Source organism: Poromitra crassiceps (assembly GCF_964638095.1).
Source record: "Poromitra crassiceps genome assembly, chromosome: 26".
NCBI lineage: Eukaryota > Metazoa > Chordata > Actinopteri > Beryciformes > Melamphaidae > Poromitra > Poromitra crassiceps.
Genome location: NC_139640.1, coordinates 14,994,676 through 15,012,361, shown reverse-complemented (window position 1 = coordinate 15,012,361; position 17,686 = coordinate 14,994,676). Strand labels below are relative to the sequence as shown.

The following is a 17,686-nucleotide window of genomic DNA, read 5'->3' as shown; positions in this document are numbered from 1 at the left end:
ACAGGACTTATTAAAGCAGCTGTGTGTGTGTGTGTGTGTGTGTGTGTGTGTGTGTGTGTGTGTGTGTGTGTGTGTGTGTGTGTGTGTGTGTGTGTGTGTGTGTGTGGTGCTTAGCTCTTATTGCTGTGGTGTTTCTGCACTGCACTGCCCACAGATCACCTGTCAATCAAACAGTGTGGGCGGGACTGTGATGTCTTTTTCCAAGTTGAATTTCCTGTGGATGATGTTTGATTTCCTGTAGGTGGCGCTCTTTTCTTTGCCTTATATCAGTCAGTGATAGCGAGTATCCAAACACACATGTATTCATATGAAAACATAAACTGTTGTGTGGCCTATATAGTTCTTATTGTTCTTATCAAAGTGAATGTTTGCAAGGATCAATAAAAAAAATCCCCAGGAATGAATAAAATATGTCTTCTGATTCATTCCAGGAAGTACATACTGTACATAACACTTGCATGAATGTAGAAAATAAGCACTTTAAAGCTGCATTCAGTGATGTTTTTTGTGTTAAAACAGGTCTAACACAGTTATATATATTGGCTTAGGAAGTCTCATCTGTTTGTTTCTTTTATAGTAACCAGTAACCAAGATGCTTTTGGGAAATGTATCGGAGTAAAAGTATAGATTTTATTACCAAAATGTAGTGGACTAAAAGTTAAAGTTAAAAGAAAAATAAATACTCAAGTAAAGTACAGATACTCAAAAAAGATACTTAAGTACAGTAACGAAGTATTTGTACTGTATTTTCTTTTGCTGACTTTCTGAAAATTCAGTTAAAATGTGCCTTTGGATGGAAACCCAAAGGCACAGTCCTGCCCGCCCGCTCGCAATAATAAAATGTCTCTGCGCAACTTACGTTTCTGCAATCCACGGGTATGTAGAATGTACATTTTTCTGAACCAAAATGACGTTGCATATCAGCATTTCTAGATATGTGTATTATGTGTATTATATCAATAGGGACACTGCATGAAATAGGCCATGCCCATATCACTTATCGTGAGGGTAGGAACGAAGATCGAACGGTAGATCAAGGTCGAGAGCTTTGCCTTCTGGATCAGAATCAGAATCAGAATCAGAAAGACTTTAATGATCCCCGGGGGGAAATTGGGACAAGTTACAGTAGCTCGCTCACAGAACACACATAGCATAAATACAATAAAAATAAAAATAAAAATAAACCGTAGTAATGCAATTATTAAGCAGTAAGCAGAAAAACACAACATAGCATAGAATAACTAGTAGTGCGATAGAAGCAAAAACACAAAATAAGTAGAATGTCTAAGTAGCAAAATACCAATACGTAGAGTAAGTATAGTATACATTCCGTGTCAATTAACCTATTGCCTGTGACATATTGCACATATTGCACGTGATTTATATTAAGTCGGCTTGCCCTATACGTTACACGTGGCTCAGCCAGGCACAGTTAACCTATCGGCTGGCTCAGTCTCAGGGAGACTGAGCGTCTCCGAGGTGCTCTTTTAACACATTCAGTGCCAGCCATGTTTTCAATCCTGTGGGTAAGTTGTGCCAGGGGTGTTTTTGACGATTCTGGCTCATTTTACAACGGCCGAGGATTCTTTTCTGTTAAGAATTCATGAACACCAATCATCTAAAAATAACTAATAGAATGTGTGCTTTCTCTGTCTAAAAGAGTTAGTTTGCAGAGTTAGTAGTTATGTAGATATTAGCCGTTGAGTACAGCATGGTTTCAGCGTCTGGAAATTTATTCAGAGATAAATGGCTTTTTGTGAAACAGTCACTTTAACCATTCATTTTTGGCATCAGTAAGACCGTCAGACATTCTAAACAATAGTTTTGAACAGTAATTTCCTCCATAACAACAGGAAACACCCCTCTCATTCAAACTCCTCCCTCCGTGTGTCTTCTCCTCCTTCCTCCTGGCTGTACAGCGGGCGTGTCAGAAGCGCTTTTGCTGCTGCCTGCCTGTGTGCGTGCCTGCCTGCCTGTCTGCCTGTCGGGCAAGACGAGTCTGAAATGGATTACTGTAAAATCGCGTCGCCATTTCCTTGAATGGCTTTCTCCCGCGGTGTGTGTGTGTGTGTGTGTGTGTGTGTGTGTGTGTGTGTGTGTGTGTGTGTGTTCGCGCGTTGCTGCGCGGCTCTGGGGGGAAGGGATCTCTGTCCGTTCTGTGTGTGTGTGTCCGGGCTTCTGACTAAAATCGCCAAGCCATTTTCCGCGGGAGGCGGCTGCTTTTGTGGCTTTTGGGTCCCGTGGCTGTGACTTCTCTCGGTCTCTGTCGCCACTTAGTGGTCGGTAAAATAGATTACACACATGCTCTTGCTCCAAATAGTTATCTCGAAGATGTAAAAGGGGTTGATTGATGTCCCACCGTCAAAAAAACATGTAAGACGAGTTATTTCGGCTCTGGCACTCAAGCGCTGGATTATGTAAGACGAATTATTTCGGCTATGGCACTTAAGGTGTTAAGAGAGGCATTAAATAGACCAATGGCCACAGGCAGGAATGATTTCCTGTGCCTCTCCGTCCTGCATCTAGGTGGAATCAGTCTTTCACTGAACGTGCTCCTGTGTTTGACTAGCACGTCATGGAGAGGATGCGAGTCATTGTTCATGATGGAGCGTAGCCTGGACAACGTTCTCTTCTCTGACACCGCAGTCAGAGAGCCCAGATCCAGCCCCACAATGTCCCTGGCCTTACGGATCAGTTTGTTGAGTCTGTTGGCATCTGCTGCCTTCAGCCTGCTGCCCCAGCACACAATAGCATACAGGAAGGCACTAGCCACTACCGACTCGTAGAACATCCTCAGCATGGTCCGGCAGACGTTGAAGGACCTCAGCCGTCTCAGGAAGTAGAGACGGCTTTGCCCCTTCTTGTAGAGTGCATCAGAGTTCTTAGCCCAGTCTAGTTTATTGTCAATGTACACTCCAAGGTACTTGTAATCCTCAACTATGTCAACACTGACCCCGTGGATTGAGACAGGCGTCACCGGAGCCTTGACCCTCCTCAGGTCCACCACCAGCTCCTTTGTCTTTGACACGTTGAGCTGCAGGTGGTTCAGCTCACACCAAGTAACAAAGTTGGCCACCACATCCCGGTTCCATGATCAGCTCGCTTCTCATCACAACTATAACAATAATGCCCCTAAAATTGGTACATGGCTACACTTTTTACGTTTCTGCAAACATAAGTTTGAAAAAAAATAAAAAAAAATACTGTTACTGATACTAAACTATTTCCTGTGAAACTGTTCTGTCTGAGCGCTCGTGTGACTTTGGCTAGAGACAGATTGTGCGGGAGATAGAAGGTCTACAGCTTGTGAGAGGAGGAGATATGTACGTTCCAATTTGTTGCGCATAAGGACAAGACTGTGACAGTAAATACAAAATACAAATAAAAAGGTTGTATTGTTAACTGGCAAATGGCAATGCATCCGGGGGGTTGTTTTGGAGTAACACAAACGTAATGTAACAAATTGCTTTCTGCAGGGAGTAATACAATGCGTTTATTTGAGTACAGTGTAATACATTACTTTTTTGAGTAACCAACACATTGACCCCAACACTGATCAGAATCAGAATCAGAATCAGAATCATGATTATGACTCAAACATGGAATTCTGTTTCTTTCAGGTCCGAGAGTTGAACTGAACAGTTAAATTGATGAGTCATGAATTAACTCCCAAGCCACAGACCTGCTTCATAATAATCACCTTAGTCTGTCTGTCTGTCTGTCTGTCTGTCTGTCTGTCTGTCTGTCTGTCTGTCTGTCTGTCTGTCTGCCTGTCTGTCTGTCTGCCTGTCTGTCTGTCTGTCTGTCTGTCTGCCTGTCTGTCTGTCTGTCTGTGTGTGTGTTACCTTGCTGGCTTGTTTAGCGATGGAGACACCAAAGTTCAGACACTCACTCCAGTCGTCGGCCATGATGACACAGATCTAGTGATGGTCAGGAGACACCTGACAGACGACAGCAGACAGAATAACACAGATTGTTACATACATTGTTATTTATCAAATGCACAGTAGTAGCCTATAATACAAGGTCATCATTCTAAACAATGAAATTCTCAGGACAACGACAACATCTAAGCTGTAACACTGTGCATCACCAGTGTTGGGAATAATTAGTTACTAAGTAACTAGTTACTGTAACTTTACTTTTTTCAGTAACTAGTAATCTAACTAATTACTTTTTCAAATTCAGTAACTCAGTTAGTTACTAAAATAGTAACTGGGCTAGTTACTAGTTACTTTAGGACATGAAAATAACGGACAACTTCAGAGGATTACCCAGTTTCTGATGCTCAGACCTAGTCCTAGTCCAGCTGCAGCCAGAGCTCCAGAGGCTAATGACCTTGATAGGCTATAAGCCTCCCCAATAAGTGAATGTTCAATACCACACTGTGGCACAGCAACACTAACATAATGTGTGCATTAATAAGACAATCAAAGCAGGCTTTTAAAAGTAATGCAAAAGTTACTTTCCCTAGTAACTAATTACTTTGAAGTAACTGGTAACTTTAAAGTAATTAAATTACCTTTTGAGAGAAGTAACTAGTAACTGTAACTAATTACCAATTTTCAGTAACTTGCCCAACACTGTGCATCACAGAGCTATCCGTTATTTTCTAGGAGTTCACAAATGTACATCAGTTCTGGCCATCAGTGGTGATATGGGATGGGAATCCCCAAACATCAGGCACAAAGGTGCAAATGCTCCGGCTATGGAATAGACTCGTGAGGATGTCTGATCAGAGACTCACAAAAAAGATATTTGACTGGGACATTGCTCATAGACATCCCTGGGCAGTTGAACTGAAATCCTTATTCCATCTGAACGACTTGTCATTTATTTTTCACAACAGGTTGGTGTGTGATATAATCCTTATTCCATCTGAACGACTTGTCATTTATTTTTCACAACAGGTTGGTGTGTGATATATCCGGGAGACTATGAGCAATACTGTATGTTCCTTCTGTATAAAGATAAATGGTCTGTTGATTTGTGGTATAAACCAAAGATAAGGAACCTACCGTCTCATAAAAGACTGTGTAGAGCCTTATGTCAAGTTTGATTTGGACAGACGAAAAAGGTCCCTGTGTGCACAGTTACGATCTGGAACTCTGCCCTTGGCACTGGAGACTGGTAGGTTTAACGCTACCCCTGAAGAAGACAGACTCTGTTTACTTTGTGATTTGTGTGAAATTGAGAACGAGATCCATTTTCGATTCTATTGTACAGCTTATGATGATACAAGAGAGATCCTTTTCAGTCAAATGTCCTCCTATTTATGCATATTTTTTTGAGAAGGATGATTATGAAAAACTTGAGCTGTGTTTCAAGAAAAGGACCTTCTTTGTAGCACACTTTATTTCCCAGGCCTGGGAGCAAAGGCAGAATGTTCTGTTCAGAACGTAATGATCTGTTTTGTTGTTTAAGGAGTATATTGTACTGTGATTTAGTTGTATTTTTTTTTATAGTTGGCCTATGTTATACTGTATATCTTGTGTGTCTTGTAAGCCCATGTGGGCTGGGCACTGTTAAGTGCATGACGCAATGAATACAAATCAATCAAAATATACCAGAAAATATCACAAATAAGAACAAAAAATTGCAATAAAATAGGCATAGTATTAGAACATTAGCAGCAGTTGCAGAGCCAGTGAGTCAGATGGAGCAGGGCAGACTGCTGTCTGTCCTGTAGGGAGAAGGAGAAGAAAAAAGAAAGATGGCAGGAAGAAAAAGGAGGTGAAGAAGAAGCCTTGGTACCTGAAGCAGCAGCAGTGTCTGTGTCCTCTGTTAGAAAACGTAGTACTTGACGGGACAGCTCAGGACTAGGAGTCCTCTTGAGTGTGCAGACTGGACTCTCTCTCTCTCTGCTTTTATACAGCAGCTGGCCAATCAGAGCCCACCTCCTGCCTCACAGCCCACCAATCAGAGATCTGCATGCCTGGAACATTCCTCCTCCCTCAAACCTTTTTCTTCATCATCACCATCATCCTCCTCTCCAGCTGATGACCTGACCAATATGTCTCTGGATCTGTCCATCCACCTGTTTAAGGCACATTTTCAATTTGCGCATTAAAAAACCTGAGTGGAAACGCTGAAAAATTCGGAAACAAATATTGCAAAAAAGTTTCCACACTTGAGGCAGGTGGAAAAGTTGGTGTATCGATAAAAGGGGATACAATACGTGCAGTGGAAACAGATTAAGCAAATCTCTAACCAAACTCCATTCAAAAACCATGCAGTTTTACCGGGAGAAGACTGCGGGATAACAGGCGACTCAGGTTTAGAATGGACCTTTTTTATTTACTGCTCCGTGGATTATATGCCGAATTGAAGAGTGGCGCCTGGTAATCCATTTGACCTCTCTGTATAATCAAGAAACTTTAAATGAATAGTGTATTGTTGATGTTTTTCATAGCAAGAGTGGTGTATAAAGTACTCGAAATCCATACTTGAGTAAAAGTATAGATACTTTACCAGAAAATGACTTGGGTAAAAAGCACTGACCATGGCACTGACGGTAAGCGATTGGCAAACGCAACTTGCAACACAGAAGCACTGATTCGCTAGCCAGGCTACTGATTCGCCACAACACAAGTAGTCCATGGGCCAGACCAGATATCGGTACCATCTGGGTGGGCAAAACCTTACCTATACTAAATTGTTTATAGGGTCAATATAAGTAAATTAATATATGATAGCCTTTCCACAGGAGTAGCTTTTCATATTTTTTTTTACATTTTCTTATTTTCCCCTATTAGCGCCTGTAGGATATTTTGTTGCTGCTTTGTTCCTATTCTTGTTATATATATATATATATATATATATATATATATATATATATATATATATGTGTGCACCAAGCTGATTGGATGACGGTTGGCTGGTGGAGTGGTCTATCGAGGGGGGCCCAACACTCCCTAGAAATCGGTTTGAATGGCTCGATCTCCAGACCATAGTGACTGAGAACAGGTCTGAGAGCAGGTCACGTGGGGGATGGGTTTACCCAGGCTACCTACATGCTATCCCACACCTGGGACACAGTCCTCCTCCATAAACTACCGGCCAGCAGGGGGCATGGTCATCCTACCTATGCAGGTGGAATGGCCAACCCCTCATAAAGCAGCCATACAGCACGTCACAACGACATCACGTGACGTCTCTGAGGAAGACTGCAGGAAGCAGCGGTCGAAACTGTCAGGTATGACAATCTTTCAATAAGAAAACTTAATAGTCTACAGAGTACTTGTAATATTTCAACAGCTTATTAGTTGACATTCAACAATTCAACTCTTTAACACGTTCAATAAATTATCTTTAGACACTTTTAACTTCACAACTAGACATTCTAAATTCCCCTAGGTTGTTGCAGTGTTTGCTGGTACAATAGAGAGGCAAAGTGGAACGTCACTTCCTGCTTCAGCACTGTACCACAGATTTTCATCCGCCATTTATTTTCCCATAGACATTTCGTAAAATGCGTATAAAATAGTTTTACTTCGTCGAACCAAACGGTTCAGATAACGCTATAATCGTGAGAGACCATAGAACATTTCACTCAGACCAAAACTTAAAAAAACATAGAACAAATATTTTCTTTAAACCCACATTTTTCTTACCTTTTGGTCCCAGTGAAATGTTATGCGATCCCCTGTTTATATATATATATATCTGTACCGTTTGGTTTGAACCAGTAAAACTATTTTTATACGCATTTTACGAAATGTCTATGGGAAAATAAATGGCGGATGAAAATCTCTGGTACAGAAGCTGAAGCAGGAAGTAGGTGGTCAATTTGCCTCTGACAGGAAATAAGCAAGGTTTCAAAGTGTTCCCTAGCAACACAATCCTGTGAAAACTGTCTATAGAGTATATGTGACAATTCATGAACATACCTACATCTCTACGACATCTACAGACAAACAGTTGAATTGTTGAATGTCAACTAATAAGCTGTTGAAATGTTGTCTATGATCTAAATCAAGTATTAGCCTCACTTTTGAGTCTAAATCTCCACTTTCCACGCGCATGTGTCGGAGGAAAACATGTAGGAGCATCACTGACACAACTGATGGCCTGCACGTGTGGACAGACCTGTAGCTTCCAGACTGTTCCTGCCTTGCCAACAAACTAAAGTGCACAGAAATGTGCGAGCTACAAACCTGCAGCCATCACAGCGAGGAGGAGGATGTAGAAGTTGTTGTGACCCTGGATGACGATACTGATGATGATGAATCCAACAGAATATGAATACTGTTTAATATTATATTTGTGATGGTGGTGATGATAAAGATCATTGGTTAAATAAGTGATTGAAAGTTAGAATTCTTGATTTTTTGTTCTGTTCAAATAAATTGACAAGATTGTCTCTTTCGTTGGATCAATGGTTGGTGTCAGTGAGGGTTAACTGTGACTAATGCTGCCTTCCAGACACCTGGGACGTGGGTGTTTCCCAGTGGAAAAGTCCCACCCCCCACCTTCAAAGCATTCCAGAGCACAAAGGCAAAACGCAACCAAGAAACATGGCGGACCGCGACAAACTTTTTTTTGTTTGGCAAATAGCAAGACAGCTTAACAACGAGTAGAGCACCATCCTTACATATTTAAATGAAAATGAGGAGCAGCAATGACACATAATGTAACAGACTCTATTATACATTTTATTAAGGCACTTAATACTTTGGACTACATACTCCATGTTGCGGCCATTGTTGTGTGACGTCAGACAACTGGTTCCCAGCCTAGTGGGGGTAGATTTTTTTCTCCCAGTTTTCAAGTGGGAGCTCCCACTTTGAGTGCCGTTCCAACGCACTTTTCCTAATAGGAGGCCAGAAAATCTGAAGGTCCCAGTTGTCTGGAAGGCAGCATAAGATACCACTTGTCAAGATTTATCAAGTTGAAATATCATAAACTAGGATTTGCCACCGTGGGTGGTACCAATTAGTGAAAATTCTGGCCCGGGCCCATCTTCTACTTCAAGGCCCACAATCAGCCTTCATGGTGGGATAATATGGGGAGATTATACATTTTGGGCTTTGTCCCATGGACTATATATACGGCTCCCTATCTGCATTCAAGGTGTGTACAGCAAGCCGCAGGTACCACCTGCTACATTATAATCATATAGAAACATCTCTGGGAATTATGTTTTCCATCCCGAGAAGCTATTAGCCTACCGGAGTGTCTCCTGGCCAATCCAGGAGGCTTGGAAATAGTATTTGGACCGCTTGTTGCTGGGTTAAATACAACTATTATACTTCCTAAGTTCCTAGCTATACAGTCATAGCTCAGTTACAAGTACACAGTTAATTGATGTTACTTTCCAGTTATAGGGACATAGCCCTTGAGTTATACAGTCTTCTGTCTTATTGGAAAAAAGGAAGATGTATTGATATGTGGTTCTATATGATGCCTATGGAGGGCGCTCTAGTCTGTGTACTTAAGAATGTGTTCCAGGAAGTAAAGTTGCTTTGAATGAATCGTCTGGTGTGTGCAGTCACTTCAAAACACCTATAATAACTAACATTTCATGAACATTTCATTTTCACATGTTTGAAAATGGGATTGATGCTCTACTACTAATGACTGCCATGAATTTTGCATTTTCTTTCTTTTTTTCTCTCTCAAAAAATGCAACTTGAACTGCCCCCTCAGTTTCAATGGACATGACACTTCTGACCTTAACTATTGTATCAGTGAAATTACTGAGTTTTGTTAAAACAGGTAACATTTGTGTTGCATCAACAGTAGATGCTATTTTAGGGCAAAACACTACACTTTACCAAAATGAGAAAAGGAAACTATTTCCACACAATTGTATGCATTTGAATATGTAACATGGCCTCATGAAGCCAGAACATACATGAAGACTATTTTGATGGTAGCTGTTTTAATTGATCACACCAGTGTGTAGTTGATGCTGTGTAAGACATCAACATATCATAGCTGTGTGTTTTGTTTTGGTGGAAAGACTCCGTTTTGAGAAGAGAGAACATGGTTTTGAGTGTTGTGTCACTTCATAAGAGAGTTGTGGAGTTTTGACAAACTCTTTTCAGTTGAGAGTTTTGACAAACTGAGCCAGTTATTGGAAATGTGTTTAAACGTTTGGAGAGAAACTGTAAAGACACAACACATGTAAACATTTTCAACACGTTTAATTCCTCAATGTAAAGCAGTAAAATAAATTGAAGCTGAGTGAAAAAAGTAGTAATTTTAAATTAAAAAAATATATGATAAAGAACGTAGAATACAGTAAAAATAATTTCCATGTATTTACATCCAATGAAGAAAACAACAGTTTGTACATAAGAAAGACATGAGTTTATGGTGCCTCAGCATCCTGTCTGTGCTCTGACTCAGAGCTCTCTCTCTCTCTCTCTCTCTCTCTCTCTCTCTCTCTCTGTGTCTCTCTCTCTCTCTGTGTCTTTGTGTGTGTCTCTCTGTCTCTGTCTCTCAAGTTCAAATAGCTTTATTGGCATGAATGTCATAACAACAATATTGCCAAAGCATCAAGAAACAATCATATTCAACATTAAACATCACTCCTCATGAATAATACAATGCAATAATAATCATAATCATAATAATACACATTCATTATGAAACACTGAGATTGATACACATCACTGTCCCTCAGGTTGTGGCATGTTGAGACATATTGGACAGACAGATGAGCCCTGTCTCCTTCTCTTAGGACTAGTTTTAATTTGGAAAGCTCATTCAGTTCTTTGAAGTCTGGAATTACAGAGTTGAACTTATTGAAGTAAATATTCCTTGTTTCTTCAAAGGTTTTACAGGAAGTGCATCTGTGTTTTGACCTCACCTGTCAAACATTGACCACAAGTTCTCTCTATCTCTCTGTGTCTCTATTGCTCTGTGTGTCTCTCTCTCTATGTGTCGTGATTCAGGATGTTTAGGTAGGCTAACAGGCCAGTTATAGTTATAGTTTATGTTATATATATCGTTATGTTTAGGTAACAGGCCAGTTATAGTTTATGTTATATATATATATTTAAGCAATATAGCATGAGAGCTAGTGTGTTGTGGCAAATATATCCCGCTGATCAGTTGTTATCCCACTCGGCCTGCGGCCTCGTGGGATAACTACTGATCAGCGGGATATATGCCACAACACACGCTGCTCGAGTGCTATATTGCTTTTATAAAACGGTTTCCAAGTATGATAATATAAATATAATAATAATACTATAAGTCCGACTGGCATGGTATTCTGATAAGAGTCAGTTGAAACACTACTGTAAGGCGGGACCTCTAGCAAGAAGATAGACGTGCGGGTGATTTGATTGGATCGTTCTGGAGACTGAAGTTGACATTGGCCAATCCTGGCGCTTGCTGAGAAGCTGAGAGCTTTCTGGAAACCCCGACAGGCAGGCAGCTCGAGCGCATCGCTGCATTCTCAGCGCTTGCTGAGAAGCTGAGTGCTTTCTGCAAAGCCCGACACCAACTAACGTTACGGGGTTAAATGCGGGGTTAACAGCCTTTTTTTTGCAAGGAAGACATTAGCCCGCATCTATTCTTGTACAAAACATAATTTTCTGCGAAGTATTAGTAAAGTTATAAGCGAAGATCGATTCACAAGGATCTGACAGCTGTCTCCGCCATTTGTTTTTTTTGAGGTAACCAAAGGCTTTTAGTAAGAGAGTTGCCATGGCAACCAGGTTATTGGAGTGGGTTATTGGATTTATACAATGGCTGTGAACCAATCAGATTGCTTGATTTGAGAGAGCCGTTTTATAAATATATATATATATATATATATATATATATATATATATATATATATATATCATTATGTTTAAACAGGCCCAGTTAGTTATAGTTTATGTTATATATCGTTATGTTTAAACAGGCCCAGTTAGTTATAGTTTATGTTATATATCGTTATGTTTAAACAGGCCCAGTTAGTTATAGTTTATGTTATATATTGTTATGTTTAAACAGGCCCAGCTAGTTATAGTTTATGTTATATATCGTTATGTTTAAACAGGCCCAGTTAGTTATAGTTTATGTTATATATCGTTATGTTTAAACAGGCCCAGTTAGTTATAGTTTATGTTATATATCATTATGTTTAAACAGGCCCAGTTAGTTATAGTTTATGTTATATATCATTATGTTTAAACAGGCCTAGTTAGTTATAGTTTATGTTATATATCGTTATGTTTAAACAGGCCCAGTTAGTTATAGTTTATGTTATATATCATTATGTTTAAACAGGCCCAGTTAGTTATAGTTTATGTTATATATTGTTATGTTTAAACAGGCCCAGTTAGTTATAGTTTATGTTATATATCGTTATGTTTAAACAGGCCCAGTTAGTTATAGTTTATGTTATATATTGTTATGTTTAAACAGGCCCAGTTAGTTATAGTTTATGTTATATATTGTTATGTTTAAACAGGCCCAGTTAGTTATAGTTTATGTTATATATCGTTATGTTTAAACAGGCCCAGTTAGTTATAGTTTATGTTATATATCGTTATGTTTAAACAGGCCCAGTTAGTTATAGTTTATGTTATATATCATTATGTTTAAACAGGCCCAGTTAGTTATAGTTTATGTTATATATCATTATGTTTAAACAGGCCTAGTTAGTTATAGTTTATGTTATATATTGTTATGTTTAAACAGGCCCAGTTAGTTATAGTTTATGTTATATATTGTTATGTTTAAACAGGCCCAGTTAGTTATAGTTTATGTTATATATCGTTATGTTTAAACAGGCCCAGTTAGTTATAGTTTATGTTATATATCATTATGTTTAAACAGGCCCAGTTAGTTATAGTTTATGTTATATATTGTTATGTTTAAACAGGCCCAGTTAGTTATAGTTTATGTTATATATCATTATGTTTAAACAGGCCCAGTTAGTTATAGTTTATGTTATATATCATTATGTTTAAACAGGCCTAGTTAGTTATAGTTTATGTTATATATCATTATGTTTAAACAGGCCTAGTTAGTTATAGTTTATGTTATATATCATTATGTTTAAACAGGCCCAGTTAGTTATAGTTTATGTTATATATTGTTATGTTTAAACAGGCCCAGTTAGTTATAGTTTATGTTATATATCGTTATGTTTAAACAGGCCTAGTTAGTTATAGTTTATGTTATATATCATTATGTTTAAACAGGCCCAGCTAGTTATAGTTTATGTTATATATCATTATGTTTAAACAGGCCCAGCTAGTCATAGTTTATGTTATATATCGTTATGTTTAAACAGGCCCAGTTAGTTATAGTTTATGTTATATATCGTTATGTTTAAACAGGCCCAGCTAGTTATAGTTTATGTTATATATCGTTATGTTTAAACAGGCCTAGTTAGTTATAGTTTATGTTATATATCATTATGTTTAAACAGGCCCAGCTAGTTATAGTTTATGTTATATATCATTATGTTTAAACAGGCCCAGCTAGTCATAGTTTATGTTATATATCGTTATGTTTAAACAGGCCCAGTTAGTTATAGTTTATGTTATATATCGTTATGTTTAAACAGGCCCAGTTAGTTATAGTTTATGTTATATATCATTATGTTTAAACAGGCCTAGTTAGTTATAGTTTATGTTATATATCATTATGTTTAAACAGGCCCAGTTAGTTATAGTTTATGTTATATATCGTTATGTTTAAACAGGCCTAGTTAGTTATAGTTTATGTTATATATCATTATGTTTAAACAGGCCCAGCTAGTTATAGTTTATGTTATATATCATTATGTTTAAACAGGCCCAGCTAGTCATAGTTTATGTTATATATCGTTATGTTTAAACAGGCCCAGTTAGTTATAGTTTATGTTATATATCGTTATGTTTAAACAGGCCCAGCTAGTTATAGTTTATGTTATATATTGTTATGTTTAAACAGGCCCAGCTAGTTATAGTTTATGTTATATATTGTTATGTTTAAACAGGCCCAGCTAGTCATAGTTTATGTTATATATCGTTATGTTTAAACAGGCCCAGTTAGTTATAGTTTATGTTATATATCGTTATGTTTAAACAGGCCCAGTTAGTTATAGTTTATGTTATATATTGTTATGTTTAAACAGGCCCAGCTAGTCATAGTTTATGTTATATATTGTTATGTTTAAACAGGCCCAGCTAGTTATAGTTTATGTTATATATCGTTATGTTTAAACAGGCCCAGTTAGTTATAGTTTATGTTATATATCGTTATGTTTAAACAGGCCCAGTTAGTTATAGTTTATGTTATATATCGTTATGTTTAAACAGGCCCAGTTAGTTATAGTTTATGTTATATATCGTTATGTTTAAACAGGCCCAGCTAGTTATAGTTTATGTTATATATCGTTATGTTTAAACAGGCCCAGTTAGTTATAGTTTATGTTATATATTGTTATGTTTAAAGGTCCCATTCCGTGCAAAAGCTGTTTTTACTTGTAAATGCATATATACTGCTGTCAGCCCTCCCTGTAATGAGTGGTCACACGCTCAGAACTGCCACAGTTGGATTTGTCCCTATCCAGCGTCCCCCTGCAGCCTCCTCCAAGCCACACCCCCAAACGCGTCGTTTGCCGAGAGGGGAATTGGCTGGGAATTGGGACGTCACGAGCTTCCTTCTGCATACTGCGCGCGTGTATCTCACACAAGCTATCTGCACCATTTTGTCTATAGCCACAAAATTAACACTTCTAGCTGGAGCAACGCCGGCTGTACGTGATCCAGCAGCTGCGGAAGTGCATTCGGTAAGTCTAGGCATTTTGAGATGTCCTCTTTAGCGTAGTAACCGTTAAGTTAACGATAACTCGCAACCTAGCGTGCTGGTCCACAGACGCTAATCTGATTGGCCGCTGGGAGCCTGGGGCGGGCTCTTCCCCAGCGACCAATGGGAGCTGTTGGTTCTGAATAAATTAGCAAAACCAACCATTCTTGGGACGCGACGAGATGAGGAAGGGACAACTCCGTCACAGCAAACGGGCTTGCTGTATTTTCGACAGATTAATCCAGAATCATGTTTTGTGGACCAGAGACACACGTTTTTAAGAGGTTACAGCTGCACGAATTGGGACCTTTAAACAGGCCCAGTTAGTTATAGTTTATGTTATATATCGTTATGTTTAAACAGGCCCAGTTAGTTATAGTTTATGTTATATATTGTTATGTTTAAACAGGCCCAGTTAGTTATAGTTTATGTTATATATCGTTATGTTTAAACAGGCCCAGCAAGTTATAGTTTATGTTATATATCGTTATGTTTAAACAGGCCCAGCTAGTTATAGTTTATGTTATATATCGTTATGTTTAAACAGGCCCAGTTAGTTATAGTTTATGTTATATATCGTTATGTTTAAACAGGCCCAGTTAGTTATAGTTTATGTTATATATCGTTATGTTTAAACAGGCCCAGTTAGTTATAGTTTATGTTATATATTGTTATGTTTAAACAGGCCCAGTTAGTTATAGTTTATGTTATATATCGTTATGTTTAAACAGGCCCAGTTAGTTATAGTTTATGTTATATATCATTATGTTTAAACAGGCCCAGCTAGTTATAGTTTATGTTATATATCGTTATGTTTAAACAGGCCCAGCTAGTCATAGTTTATGTTATATATCATTATGTTTAAACAGGCCCAGTTAGTTATAGTTTATGTTATATATTGTTATGTTTAAACAGGCCCAGTTAGTTATAGTTTATGTTATATATCATTATGTTTAAACAGGCCTAGTTAGTTATAGTTTATGTTATATATCGTTATGTTTAAACAGGCCCAGCTAGTCATAGTTTATGTTATATATCATTATGTTTAAACAGGCCCAGTTAGTTATAGTTTATGTTATATATCATTATGTTTAAACAGGCCCAGTTAGTTATAGTTTATGTTATATATCATTATGTTTAAACAGGCCCAGTTAGTTATAGTTTATGTTATATATCGTTATGTTTAAACAGGCCCAGTTAGTTATAGTTTATGTTATATATCATTATGTTTAAACAGGCCCAGTTAGTTATAGTTTATGTTATATATCATTATGTTTAAACAGGCCCAGTTAGTTATAGTTGATGTTATATATCGTTATGTTTAAACAGGCCCAGTTAGTTATAGTTTATGTTATATATTGTTATGTTTAAACAGGCCCAGTTAGTTATAGTTTATGTTATATATCGTTATGTTTAAACAGGCCCAGTTAGTTATAGTTTATGTTATATATCGTTATGTTTAAACAGGCCCAGTTAGTTATAGTTTATGTTATATATCGTTATGTTTAAACAGGCCCAGTTAGTTATAGTTTATGTTATATATCGTTATGTTTAAACAGGCCCAGTTAGTTATAGTTTATGTTATATATCGTTATGTTTAAACAGGCCCAGTTAGTTATAGTTTATGTTATATATCGTTATGTTTAAACAGGCCCAGTTAGTTATAGTTTATGTTATATATCGTTATGTTTAAACAGGCCCAGTTAGTTATAGTTTATGTTATATATCGTTATGTTTAAACAGGCCCAGCTAGTTATAGTTTATGTTATATATCATTATGTTTAAACAGGCCCAGTTAGTTATAGTTTATGTTATATAGGCTATTCTATGTTGAGTTAAGAGTGAAGTGATGGAGACAAAGTGTAACTGGAGTCAATGCAGGGAGCTGAGAATTGAGGCTTTGTGTTCAGATTAGTTTGTGTCAGAATTCAAGAGGCAGCTTTTCACTTCTAGCTGCTTCCTGTCATGTGATCTAAACATATGGACGAGCTTTTCTATGTCTTGACTTGTCATAACTGTCGTGTGTGTGTGTGTGTGTGTGTGTGTGTGTGTGTGTGTGTGTGTGTGTGAAAGAGAGATCCTGTACAGAGTGAAGCATCATCTCAGCAGCTGTGTTTGGTCTCAGTGTGTTTCTCTCTCCCTCTATCTGACACTGAGGAATCAGAGAAACAGGCAGCACACACACACACACACACACACACACACACACACACACACACACACACACACACACACACACACACACACACACACACACACACACACACTGCATGACTCAACAACAAACCTAAACCTTCACATTATGTAGCAGCTGTGTTTGGTCTCAGTGAGTGCGTTTACATGCAGACAATAAACAGTTTATTAGCGGATTTCTGGAGTTACCTGATTATTCAAATGGTCATGTAAACAGCATAAACCGATAAGCTTTATCCGTTTATGGCCGTTATCAGGTTATGAATAAACCGATAAACATACCTAGGTTTTTGGCCAATAACCCGTCTTTTCAGTGCATGTATACAGCGTATCAGGTTTCTTGTGGGTTTATACATCTGCGCATCTACAAGTTGCATGTAAAAAGTTGAATTACCGCCGCCTTCTGGAGAGAAATCCGACTAATTGACTGAATCATGTAAACCCGGGTTTTTCCTATTGTCGGATTATTAAAGTGCATGTAAACGCAGAAATCAGATTATTGCCATAAACTGATTACTCACAGTTATCAGTTTATTGGTGTGCATGTAAACGCACTCAGTGTTTCTCTCTCCCTCCTCTATCTGACAGTTTCTCTCTCCCTCCTCTATCTGACAGTTTCTCTCTCCCTCCTCTATCTGACAGTTTCTCTCTCCCTCCTCTATCTGACAGTTTCTCTCTCCCTCCTCTATCTGACAGTTTCTCTCTGCCTCCTCTATCTGACAGTTTCTCTCTCCCTCCTCTATCTGAC

General features: G+C 38.1%; 1 protein-coding gene across 1 annotated transcript in view; it reads right to left on the bottom strand.

Annotated features, from left to right (window-relative positions):
- Positions 1–3,880: 3,880 nt before the first annotated feature.
- The window catches only part of LOC310798702 (NLR family CARD domain-containing protein 3-like), a gene marked incomplete at its 3' end in the record, with an annotated part of 57,619 nt that continues 43,813 nt past the window's right edge, over positions 3,881–17,686 (bottom strand). Inside the window, 1 exon segment of the mRNA XM_083661256.1 lies at positions 3,881–3,941. Within this exon segment, the coding sequence (XP_083517382.1) occupies positions 3,881–3,941 (61 nt within the window).